This window comes from Oncorhynchus masou, chromosome 16 (genome assembly GCF_036934945.1).
Source record: "Oncorhynchus masou masou isolate Uvic2021 chromosome 16, UVic_Omas_1.1, whole genome shotgun sequence".
Lineage (NCBI taxonomy): Eukaryota > Metazoa > Chordata > Actinopteri > Salmoniformes > Salmonidae > Oncorhynchus > Oncorhynchus masou.
The window spans coordinates 23,297,044-23,309,341 of NC_088227.1; the positions used below are offsets into that span (position 1 = coordinate 23,297,044).

Here is a 12,298-nt window from a genome sequence, read left to right on the forward strand (position 1 = left end):
CAAGCAGCCAGCCCCAGAGAAGCTGTCACAAAGACAGAGACAAGTAGCCAGCCCCAGAGAAGCTGTCACAAAGACAAAAACAAGTAGCCAGCCCCAGAGAAGCTGTCAAAGACAAAGACATTTTCTGCCTTCGGGACAATGGAATGATCCCTCTCGACGGGAAAAAAGAAGGATTGGAGAAAGAGAAGATAGTATCTAGATCTTTCAAGGTGTTGACTGTTGAGAAAAGGACTATGTAGACACCACCCACTGGGGATAAATTGGTTGAATCAACGTTGTTTCCATGTAATTCCAACCAAAAAATGCAATGTGATGACGTTGAATCAACGCGGAGAAGAAGAAAAAAAGAGTCAGAAACGTAAGAGAATGTCATATTTTTTAGTGTGCAGGTGATCTTGCAGATGACAGCACATCTGTACTTAAGGGGACCTCACCTCAGGACTGCTCCACTTTCAGGTGTATAGAAAGAGTGTGTGCTGCAACATAGAGTGTCTGTTAAAATAATAAATTAAAATTGACATTAATATGTGTGTATCTAGAAATCACAATCACAATCATACAATTTGTGAATGATAATTCTCTTAAGTGTTGCCACATGGACCAGTTATGTGGAATAGGCCTACAGAAAAACAAGCCCCTCCACTGCAGCATACAGAAATAGATTTTATAGATTGGGCCTGTCATTCCAAATAGTGCCTCTATTTTTGCCTCTATTTTACCTTGTAGTGGTCACGAAGGAAGGAGGACGTGGGCAGTTCTAGTTCTATTTCACCTTATAAGCACTCGCTCAGGCTGCACAAAATTTTTACCTCAAAATTGCTCTCCAATCATGGTGTTTTTGACAGTGATAACCCGCTGACTACCTGCTGCTTCAGAGGACCGAAAAGACTGGAAAGAGAACACTCTTTCTTTACCATATATTTGTCTTCATATAAGAAAATATTGTTAAATAAGAATAAATAATTTAAGATGTTTTTAGATTGACGTTGCTAGCTACTGTACTTATTTACCTATGCCTGCATACACAGCTAGCCAACTAGAGTAGCTGTCTAGGCAGGCTGTGACTCAGAGGGGGACACATATTGCCCAGGGGACATTATTTGTCATGACAGCCCCATCATGACAAACTAGAGCACAAACTGTTCTGGAAAAGAGCCCTGGTCACACTACAAGTTCATTATTGTGGTAGTAGGAGAGCAGGGCAACAATGAATGGACAATATATGAAGAGTTTAATTCCAAAACCCAATAAATCCATTGTCAGAAATGTTGGTAAATTAGCTTTTATTGTTGAAATAAATTATGAAAGGGATATGTGATTTTTACTATATAATCATGGCATGGGGTTGTTAAATGACAGACATGTACTTGTTTAAAATGTATCACTTGATGGCTTCATTTCAGAGTGGCACACCCTGGCCTTAGTATTCTGTGTTTTCTTTATTATTTTGGTTAGGCCAGGGTGTGACATGGGTGATTTATTGTGTTTCGTCTTGTCTAGGGGTTTATTAGATTTATGGGGTTGTGTTCAGTGTAGTTGTCTAGGTAAGTCTATGGTTGCCTAGAGTGGTTCTCAATCAGAGGCAAGTGTTTATCGTTGTCTCTGATTACCACGTTGTCTCTCGTGGTAACGAGCAGCAGCAACAGCGGCCAAAGAATCAAGACTCTTGGACATGGGAGGAAATCCTCGACGGGAGAAGACCCTGGGCTAAGCCAGGGGAGTGTAGCCGCCCCAAGGTGCAGCAGGAGAAGCAGGAGCAGCGCAAAGAGGAATGGACATGTGAGGACAAATTGGACGGTAAAGGACCCTGGGCACAGCCAGGAGAATATCGCAGCCCCAAAGAAGAGCTGGAGGCAGCGAAGGCGGAGAGGCGCTGGTATGAGGAGGCAGCACGGCGGCGTGGATGGAAGCCCGAGAGTCAGCCCCAAATATTTTTGGGAGGGGCACACAGGGAGTATGGCGAAGCCAGGTAGGAGACCTGCGCCAACTTCCTGTGCTTACTGGGGGGCGAGAGAGACCGTGTTATGCTGTGGAGCGCACGGTGTCCCCAGTGTAGGTGCATAGCCCGGTGCGGTACATATCAGCTCCTCGTATCGGCCGGGCTACAGTGGGCATCGAGCCAGGTGCCATGATGCCGGCTCTACGCATCTGGTCTCCAGTGCGTCTCCTTGGGCCGGCGTACATGGCACCAGCCTTACGTATGGTGTCCCGGGTTCGCCTGCACAGCCCAGTGCGGGCTATTCCACTTCGCCGCACTGGCAGGGCGACCGGGAGCATTCAACCAGGTAAGGTTGGGCAGGCTCGGTGCTCAAGAGCTCCAGTGCGCCTGCAAGGTCCGGTCTATCCAGTACCACCTCCACGCATCAGCTCTCCGGTGGCAGCCCCCCGCACTCGCCCTGAGGTGCGTGTCCTCGGCCCAGTTCCACCAGTGCCGGCACCACGCAACAGGCCTACAGTGCGCCTCGCCTGTCCAGCGCAGCCGGAGTCTCCCACCTGTCCGGCGCTGCCAAAGCTTCCGCCCCTCAGTCCAGAGATGCCAGAGCTCCTCTGTCCAGAGCTGCTGGAGTCTCCCGTCTGTCAATAGTTTACCTCCTCTCCAGAGCCGTCAGAGTCTCCCGTCTGTCCAGAGCCGCCAGTCTCCCGTCTGTCCAGAGCCGCCAGAGTCTCCCGTCTGTCCAGAGCCGCCAGAGTCTCCCGTCTGTCATGAGCCGCCAGAGTCTCCCGTCTGTCAGCCAGGATCTTCCAGAGCCGCCAGTCAGCCAGGATCCGCCAGAGCCACCATTCAGCAAGGATCCGCCAGAGCCGCCATTCAGCCATTTTGGTACTTACACCCTGTGACATGGGTGATTTATCGTGTTTCGTCTTGTCTAGGAGTTTATTAGATTAATGATGTTGTGTTCAGTGTAGTTATCTAGGTAAGTCTATGGTTGCCTAGGGTGGTTCTCAATCAGAGGCAGGTTTTTATCGTTGTCTCTGATTGGGAACTATATTTAGGCAGCTATATTCTTTGAGTATTTTGTGGGTGGTTGTTCCTGTCTCTGTGTTTTTGCACCAGTTAGGACTGTTTCGGTTTTTCCACGTTTTCTTATTTTTATATAGTGTTCACGTTTTCATATTTCATTAAAGATGTTTATAAATAACCACACTGCATTTTGGTCCTCCTCTCCTTCCCAGGAAGAAAGCCGTTACACAGAGAGGCAAATAATCATGTTTTTTTGCTAAATGCTAATGTTTTACACAGTGAAATGTAACAACTATCTACATTTTTTTATAAAGAAATGCACAATCGATACATATGTGGCATCAATAATAAAAAATATATACTTAGTAATGTGAGATCTGTATGTAAAACATTTACATTTGACATTTTCGTAATTCAGCAGATGCTCTTATCCTATGCGACTTTGCGACTGTGTTGTCATGTTTTGCTGCCTTGTTATGTTGTTGTCTTATAGGTCTCTCTTTATGTAGTGTTGTGTCTCTCTTGTTGTGATGTGTGTTTTGTTCCTGTATTTATACTGTATTTCATTTTATATGTTTTTAATCCCAGCCCCCGTCCCCGCAGGAGGCCTTTTGCCTTTTGGTAGGCCGTCATTGTAAATAAGAATTTGTTCTAAACTGACTTGCCTAGTTAAATAAAGATTAAATAAAATAAAAATACTTACAGTAAGTGCATTCATATTAAGATAGCTAGGTGAGACAACCACATACAGTATCAACGTCAAATATACAGGATACCAAACATTCCATTGCAGCCGAAACAACGGACATAAAGCATTTGCCACAAAAAAAACATTTTCATACACATCTAAAATCGTTGAAACAAAAAAATCTGAGAACAGCAATATTTTACACACATAAAGGTACCCATAAGCAATCATTTCTGATTTTTAAAAAACACAAGTATGAAATATTGGTGGATATAGTGTTTTGTAAATAAACTATTCATATTCAGAGTAGTGTAAGCCAATATTGTCATTCTGAATATATGGCAAATACTCAGAAGGCTATGATGTATAAATCAATCCTGATATCACAGATCTAAGGCAGAAACAGTGGGGCATGTGGACCTGGGTGGATATGTGATTCAGATGTAGGATCTAAATCGTATCACTCTTATGTTGCATAGAATGTTCCTGCACAGTAGTGTGTTTGACATGTAGTGCGTCTGAGTTCTAAAAAGGATTCTAAAGTTTGTCATTTCCACCTGAATTTGCCTTAACGAAAAATGTATCAACCCCAACAACAATGTCCACATAATAATTCACATTTCCTGATACTGCGGGATTATTTTCCTGCTGTAGCAAGCTGTCTCAAATTAAGATCTGACATCTTTATGTAAGGGTGTTGTATTTGTATTTATTAGGGATCTCCATTAGCTGCTGCCAAGGCAGAAGCTACTCTCACTGGAGTCCAAACACATTAAGGCACTTACTGTACATCACACATCAAACAAAATATGAAACAGTACATCATATAACATTATTACACCACTAAATATCTACAATATAAAATGTATACCACTATACAATAATATTACAATGTAAATGTGTGTAGTAGCGCTGACACTATTTAGTCGACTGGTCGATTGTTTGGTCGACAAGCTGTTGGTCGACAAAGATTTTTTTAGTTGATCAGTAGCAAATATATTTTTTTAAATGACAAGACACGTGTCTGATTCACTAGTACATGTACCGTTAATTCCCATAATTTCTCATCTACAATGCTTGTTTGGTAATGGTACTTTCTGTTAATGCAATCAGTATATCATTATTACAGTCTTACCGTTGTCATTGTAGGAGTGGACACGTTGTTTGCAGAACGCACAACCTAGGCTGAGAATAAAGTTTGATAAGGTGTATATTCATCTGTGTTTTAAATCTGATTCTACTGCTTGCATCAGTTATCTGATGTGGAATAGAGTTCCATGTAGTCATGGCTCTATGTAGTACTGTGCGCCTCCCATAGTCTGTTCTGGACTTGGGGATTGTGACGAGACCTCTGGTGGCATGTCTTGTGGGGTATGCATAGGTGTCTGAGCTGTGTGCTAGCAGTTTAAACAGACAGCTCGGTGTGTTCAGCTTGTCAACACTTCTTACAAAAAGAAGTAGTGATGAAGTCAATCTCCTCCACTTTGTCAATGAGAGATTGACATACATATTATTAATGTTAACTCTCCGTGTACATCTAAGTAATGTATTGTATTGTACATTTCATAAATCCCTCTTTGTTGCACCTGACCATACGACTGAACAGTAGTCCAGGTGCCTGTAGGACCTGCCTTGTTGATAGTGTTGTTAAGAAGGCAGAGCAGAGCTCCATTATGGACAGACTTCTCCCCATCTTCTCCCCATCTCATATACTGTCATATATTTTTTTACAGTTTACAATGCAGGGTTACTCCAAGCAGTTTAGTCACCTCAACTTTCTCAATTACCACATAATTCATGACACGATTTAGTTGAGGTTTAGGGTTTAGTGAATGGCTTGTCCCAAATACAATGATTTAAGTTTTTTTTAAATATGTAGGACTAACATATTCCTTGCCACCCATTCTGAAACTTGTTAAGTGTTGCAGTCATTTCAGTCGCTGTAGTAATTGACGTGTATATTGTTGAGTCATCTGCATACATACAGTGGACACACTGGCTTTACTCAAAGCAAGTGGGATGTCATTAGTAAAGATTGAAAAAAGTAAAGGGCCTAGACAGCTGCCCTGGGGAATTCCTGATTCTACCTGGTGTCGTGTCGTTGGCATCATTAAAAGTGAAGACTGTTATTTTATCAAATCAATTCTCTGTAATTATTATTACGTGATTAAACTAATCATGTAAATGTAATTAACTAGGGAGTCGGGACACCAAGGAAAAACTTCAGATTACAAAGTTATAATTTTCCTAATATAACTCTTCAGATATTTTAATATCTGATCAATTAGTCTTCTAATTAATTAATTATTCATTACCTCACGTTAGTCTCATTTCAAGTGTCGTAAATTATTGATTATCTGCACGAACCCAGCCTTTACTATGAATCATCCATACACCAATTGTCTGAATCATTTATTTACTAACTAACTAAATAATCACAGAAATGCATAAACAAACAAACAGTAGATCTGTTACTACCAAATGATAGGGAAGATTCCCTAGTGGGCTTAGCCGATATGACGGCTTGGTGGACAAAGGGAAGTGAGTGTGGACTGAGCGAGAGTGGGAAAGACAAGAGGGATCACTACACAGTTGACAATTATATTAATTGAAATGCTAATCCTTTGCACGTGAACGCTCACTCATTCGGGAAGAATTGCAATCAATATATATTTACGCCCAGGTGTCATCGTGATCTCTGTTGGAATCGTCAGTCCATCTGCTGGAGAGTCAGTTCATCTGCGTCTCTTTCTCTCTTTCTGGTTCCCTGAAGATCAAAGTCTTTCTTGGTTAGAATGGATACTTCAGAGTACCATTCACAAATGTTCTCATACAATACATCTTTCAGAGGTTGTCGGTAATAGCATCCCAAGGTTACATAATTTATAGTTGCAGACTAGCAATTAGTATCTAAGATTTGCTCTTTTTCTGTCGGGATCGATAGTCTCAGAGTTTAACCATTTCCAGCCGTGTAGCCAATTTTGGTTTTTTTATTTCACCTTTATTTAACCAGGTAGGCAAGTTGAGAACAAGTTCTCATTTACAATTGTGACCTGGCCAAGATAAAGCAAAGCAGTTCGACACATACAACAACACAGAGTTACATATGGAGTAAAACAAACATACAGTCAATAATACAGTAGAAAAATAGGTCTATATACAATGTGAGCAAGTGAGGTGAGATAAGGGAGGTAAAGGCAAAAAAGGCCATGATGGCAAAGTAAATACAATATAGCAAGTAAAACACTGGAATGGTTGATTTTCAGTGGAAAAATGTGCAAAGTAGAGATAGAAATAATGGGGTGCAAAGGAGCAAAATAAATAAATACAGTAGGGAAAGAGGTAGTTGTTTGGGCTAAATTATAGATGGGCTATGTACAGGTGCAGTAATCTGTGAGCTGCTCTGACAGCTGGTACTTAAAGCTAGTGAGGGAGATAAGTGTTTCCAGTTTCAGAGATTTTTGTAGTTCGTTCCAGTCATTGGCAGCAGAGAACTGGAAGGAGAGGTGTTCAAAGGAAGAATTGGTTTTGGAGGTGACCAGAGAGATATACTGTACCTGCTGGAGCGTGTGCTACAGGTGGGTGCTGCTATGGTGACCAGCGAGCTGAGGTAAGGGGGGACTTTACCTAGCAGGGTCTTGTAGATGACCTGGAGCCAGTGGGTTTGGTGACAAGTATGAAGCGAGGGTCAGCTAACGAGTGCGTACAGGTCGCAGTGGTGGGTAGTATATGGGGCTTTGGTGACAAAACGGATGGCACTGTGATAGACTGCATCCAATTTATTGAGTAGGGAATTGGAGGCTATTTTGTAAATGACGTCGCCAAAGTCGAGGATTGGTAGGATGGTCAGTTTTACAAGGGTATATTTGGCAGCATGAGTGAAGGATGCTTTGTTGTGAAATAGGAAGCCAATTCTAGATTTAACTTTGGATTGGAGATGTTTGATGTGAGTCTGGAATGAGAGTTTACAGTCTAACCAGACACCTAGGTATTTGTAGTTGTCCACATATTCCAATGCTCCACGTGGCTTGTTAGGATTTCAATAACTATTCACAATCACAACTCACGCTGTGGGTTTGCTTAGTCTAAACTATTCACAATCACAGCTCAAGCTGTGGGTTTGCTCAGTCTTGGTACTCAAACCTGTGCCACCTCAGCTGACACCGAGGTATGCATGGTCTCAAAAGGGTCTCAAGAGGGTGGTCTCAAAAGGGTTTCCTCAGGGGGGGGAGAGTTATTCGTAACAGTAGATAAGGTGGTTCTATGATGCCTGATCATGTCTGTGCCCACAGGGGCAGGCCAATGACTTAGTTAAACTTGAAAGGAAATGGAATTCTCTCACATTTAATATCAAATTATATAATTTTACAAATAGTTTCATCTTTACTCATTCATTTTATACAAGAATTAGATGCAAACCTCATAATTGAGAAATATACACATTCAGATATTTAGTTATGTGTGTTTTCTGTCCTCTCTGAGGTCACCAAATTAAACACACTCGTCATACCCGTCCCTTAAGTGTCCACGGGCCATTCATTCCCCCCTTTCTCACAAGTGGACATTTTGTTTCATATTCTCATTTTGAGAATTTAGGAGCTTGCCATGTAAAATCCTTTTTTCTCTCTGTGTCTCTCTTTCAGCATGGCCAGGGGGGGGAGAGTCTCTGCCAGGAATTTACGACCTGAGATAACAGAAACTGGGTGTAGGAGAGAGTGGGAAGCCATGATCTATACCCAGAAAGGGCCACGTCAAGACACTGGATTATGTTGACTTGCCTAGTTAAATAAAGGTTAAATAAAATAAATAAATAAAACATGTTGGAGAGGTTTCCATTAAAGAACACCCTGTGTGTTCTGTTAGACAGGTAACTCTTTATCCACAATATAGCAGGCGGTGTAAAGCCATAACACATATGTTTTTCCAGCAGCAGACTATGATCGATAATGTCAAAAGCCACACTGCAGTCTAAAATACAGCCCCCACAATCTTTTTATCATCAATTTCTCTCAGTGCTGTGCTTGTTGAATGTCCTTCCCTACAAGCGTGCTGAAAGTCTGTTGTCAATTTATTTACTGTAAAATAGCATTGTATAAGGTCAAACACAATTTTTTCCAAAAGTTTACTACGGGTTGGTAATAGTCTGATTGGTCGGCTATTTGAGCCAGTAAAGGGAGCTTCACTATTCTTGGGTAGCGGAATGACTTTTGCTTCCCTCCAGGCCTGTGGTCACATACTTTCAAGTAGGCTTAGATTGAAGATATGACGAATAGGAGAGGCAATATCGTCTGCTATTTTCCTCAGTAATTTTCCATCCAAGTTGTCAGACCCCGATGACTTGTCATTGTCGATAGACAACAATATTTTTTTGTAAGTGTCATTTCAGTCACGTATGGCAGGTGTTTAATAAATCCAAGAGATTTACAATAATTCTTCAAATTAAAAGGTTATTTTTTTCAAGAATGCAACATTTAATATGATGGTGCATTGTTTAATTCCCAATATATCAAGTCCACTAATTAAGGGTTCAAAGCTTTTATTCTTACATTGTAAAAATCCTTGACATGGTCATATAACTCCAGCATAGAATGATAACTTTAAGAATTTGGCACAAAAACTACAGGCCATGAGTAACTTGGTCAAAAATAATGTCACCATTCGGCCTATAGGTGGCGCTGTAATAAACAGTCTCACTTAAACCTTCATATCCGCCCCCTCATTGGACCTAGAGAACATTTTTATGTAGGTGTCTTTCCTCATGCTAAACACATTTGCCTCAAGGACTCATAAGGTCCATCAGGATAGATTTTCCTCCATCTTGGAAATTTTTTGAAACCTTTGAAAAAATGTATTTTCATTAACTATAAGTCTAAATATCAGCAAATTCGGTATGTAGACCCAGGGTACATCTCTTTGCTTTAAAAAAGCTAATAAACAGTAACATGATCTAGAGCATGGTCAATCAAGTTAATGTTTCAACATTTTCAGAACACTAATCAACGATTGATTTATAACACTGGACAGTTACCACAAGGATGCTTTCTCCTGTGAGATACATTCAGCCTCTTGCGAATTGAAGGAAAATGATGAATCACAGAGAAAAGAAAGATGCATTATTTTATATATGTGTTTTTATTGTTCCATTTTTTGGGAGATGCCTGGCTTCCCTTGGCCTCCATGAATACAAGGCACTGAAGGGATTGGTTAAGAGATGGCTGAGTTATTGCTAAATCAGGAAATCAGATTTTACATGTCCATTTAAATCCTTTGTAAATCCACTTGCCATCACTATCATGAACATCCCTAAGATGAACCTCACTTGGATTAGTATTGATATCTCAAAAAACAGGGAAACTATTAACAACTCATCATTTGCACATGTAAAGCATTTGCTAATGCTCAAAATCATCTGGAATCATTTGCTCCTCAAGAACCATATATCAGATACACTGCAGATTTAGTATTTTAGACTCATGATTGCACATAAAAGAAAACAGTACATGATAGAATGCTTGCTTTGTTACCCACATGATCCTGTCACTTTCTGTCATCATGTGAAACCAGGCATGGCTGCTTGCAGCTATACACATTTACATTGTAGCTATTAAGCAGACGCTCTTATAAAGAGTGAATGGATGAATGTACTAACTGTAGACCTAAGGTAGCTAACGAGGTGAGCAAACCACATATCACAGTCATAACAAGCTCATTTTTACTAAATAAAGCAGCTACCAGCAAAGTCTAAGAAAAGACAAGTGGGAGTGTTAGTCCAGTAACGTTAATTCCTGTTTCTCTTCTTGCGACAATTGTGAGCTCACATTGGTTGCTGTAATGAACTCACCTGTGATACATAATCACAGTCAAATACATCCGTTATGGAGAGGAATACAAAATATATGACACCAATCAAACAAATAGGCTAAATGACGAATCAGTTCACCACCACATGCAAGACATGAGAAAAGTGGTTGACACTTGTCACCGTGGAGTGATAGATAGCCTACCTTGTGAAGCAGAATTCACAGTTAGAGCCTCTCTCGCTGGCAGTCAGGACGTAAGTATATGGAAGACTAGCGAAGAGAAGCTCCCCAACTTTGAAGGGTTTGGTGACCCGGAGTCCTCGCCCTTTGCCCGGACTGGCGAACCTCTCAATTCCCTCAATGCTCTCCTTCATTCTGTCGCTTATACAGTAGGTCCGCCGAAAGAACTTCCTTCCGAATTCCACTATTCACCAAGAATCAGCTACAATAAACCCACGTTTGGCGCTGCAATTGCCTACGTGTCGTTAGAATTACACCGGTATGGTTTAGTGCCCCTTTCCTATAAAAGCGACAGCGTCACCACCCCCAATAACGGTTCATACATGGTAACATCATCGCCGCATCCCTCACGGAAATCCGGAGGGGTCATAAAGTCCGCCCAAAATAAGCTTCTCTGAGCTCCGGACATAGATCTGCTGCGCAGTGCAACTCATTGTCGTTAAGAATATGATGACACATTTCTATCATGTGCAATACACATTTTAAATTCCGACTGAGAAGTGGGTAAAATATGTCGTGTATTTAACACAAGTACTAATGATTTGATTCTAATCTGGATAGAACAAATTATATTAATCTTCATTGATTATGAATAATAATGATAGGCTAATAAAAATAATTTCATTCAGTTTTTTTCTTCAGAATTCTCATGACATATCCTGATGATGGTAGAGTTCTTAACAACCTTACATCAAACGTATCAGAGTCACAAATCAACAATGATCTATTTCATGCGCTGATATATTAGCAGGATTTAAATGACCGTCATGGTCCTCATGTGGCAGGAGGTTCATAGGGAAGACCGGGATGGTTCTAACACTTTTCACCTTTTCGTCAGTTTCTCAGAGATCGTTTATGGTAGTGTTTTCAAAACTTGATACAAACAACCTACATCTGTCCTTTATAACGTGGTTATTATATATGTAAATCAAACTGCAAATGCATGGTGTTGTTTTTAATACAAGGAGTGAATTGTTACAATTTACCCGATGATCTTGTAACATAAAAAAGGGCATAAATTATGACATGCAACTAATTATTGAATGCCTTTATTTAGACCATGAGAGCATCATTGCCATGTTTTACATATTGTTTGGCAGAAATAATAACACATGTTTATTAGGCAGCTGGAGAGATGTATTGGAAGGCAGCTGGAGAGATGTATTGGAAGGCAGCTGGAGAGATGTATTGGAAGGCAGCTGGAGAGGTGTATTGGAAGGCAGCTAGAGAGGTGTATTGGAAGGCAGCTGGAGAGGTGTATTGGAAGGCAGCTGGAGAGGTGTATTGGAAGGCAGCTGGAGAGATGTACTGGAAGGCAGCTGGAGAGGTGTATTGGAAGGCAGCTGGAGAGGTGTATTGGACGGCAGCTGGAAAGGTGTACTGGAAGGCAGCTGGAGAGGTGTGCTGGAAGGCAGATGGAAAGGTGAACTGGAAGGCAGTTGGAGAGGTGTATTGGAAGGCAGCTGGAGAGGTGTATTGGAAGGCAGCTGGAGAGATGTATTGGAAGGCAGCTGGAGAGGTGTATTGGAAGGCAGCTGGAGAGATGTACTGGAAGGCAGCTGGAGAGGTGTATTGGAAGGCAGCTGGAGAGGTGTACTGGATGGCAGC

General features: G+C 41.3%; 1 protein-coding gene across 2 annotated transcripts in view; it reads right to left on the reverse strand.

The window, feature by feature from the left end:
* The window catches only part of LOC135557214 (N-lysine methyltransferase SMYD2-A-like), a 30,840-nt gene extending 19,812 nt beyond the window's left edge, over window positions 1-11,028 (reverse strand). For both annotated transcript variants that reach the window (XM_064990420.1, XM_064990419.1), the window contains exon 1: window positions 10,655-11,028. In XM_064990420.1, coding sequence (XP_064846492.1) covers window positions 10,655-10,824 — 170 coding nt within the window. In that variant the 5' untranslated portion in view covers window positions 10,825-11,028. The remainder of the gene's footprint in view (window positions 1-10,654) is intronic.
* Between the last annotated feature and the right edge of the window lie 1,270 nt (window positions 11,029-12,298).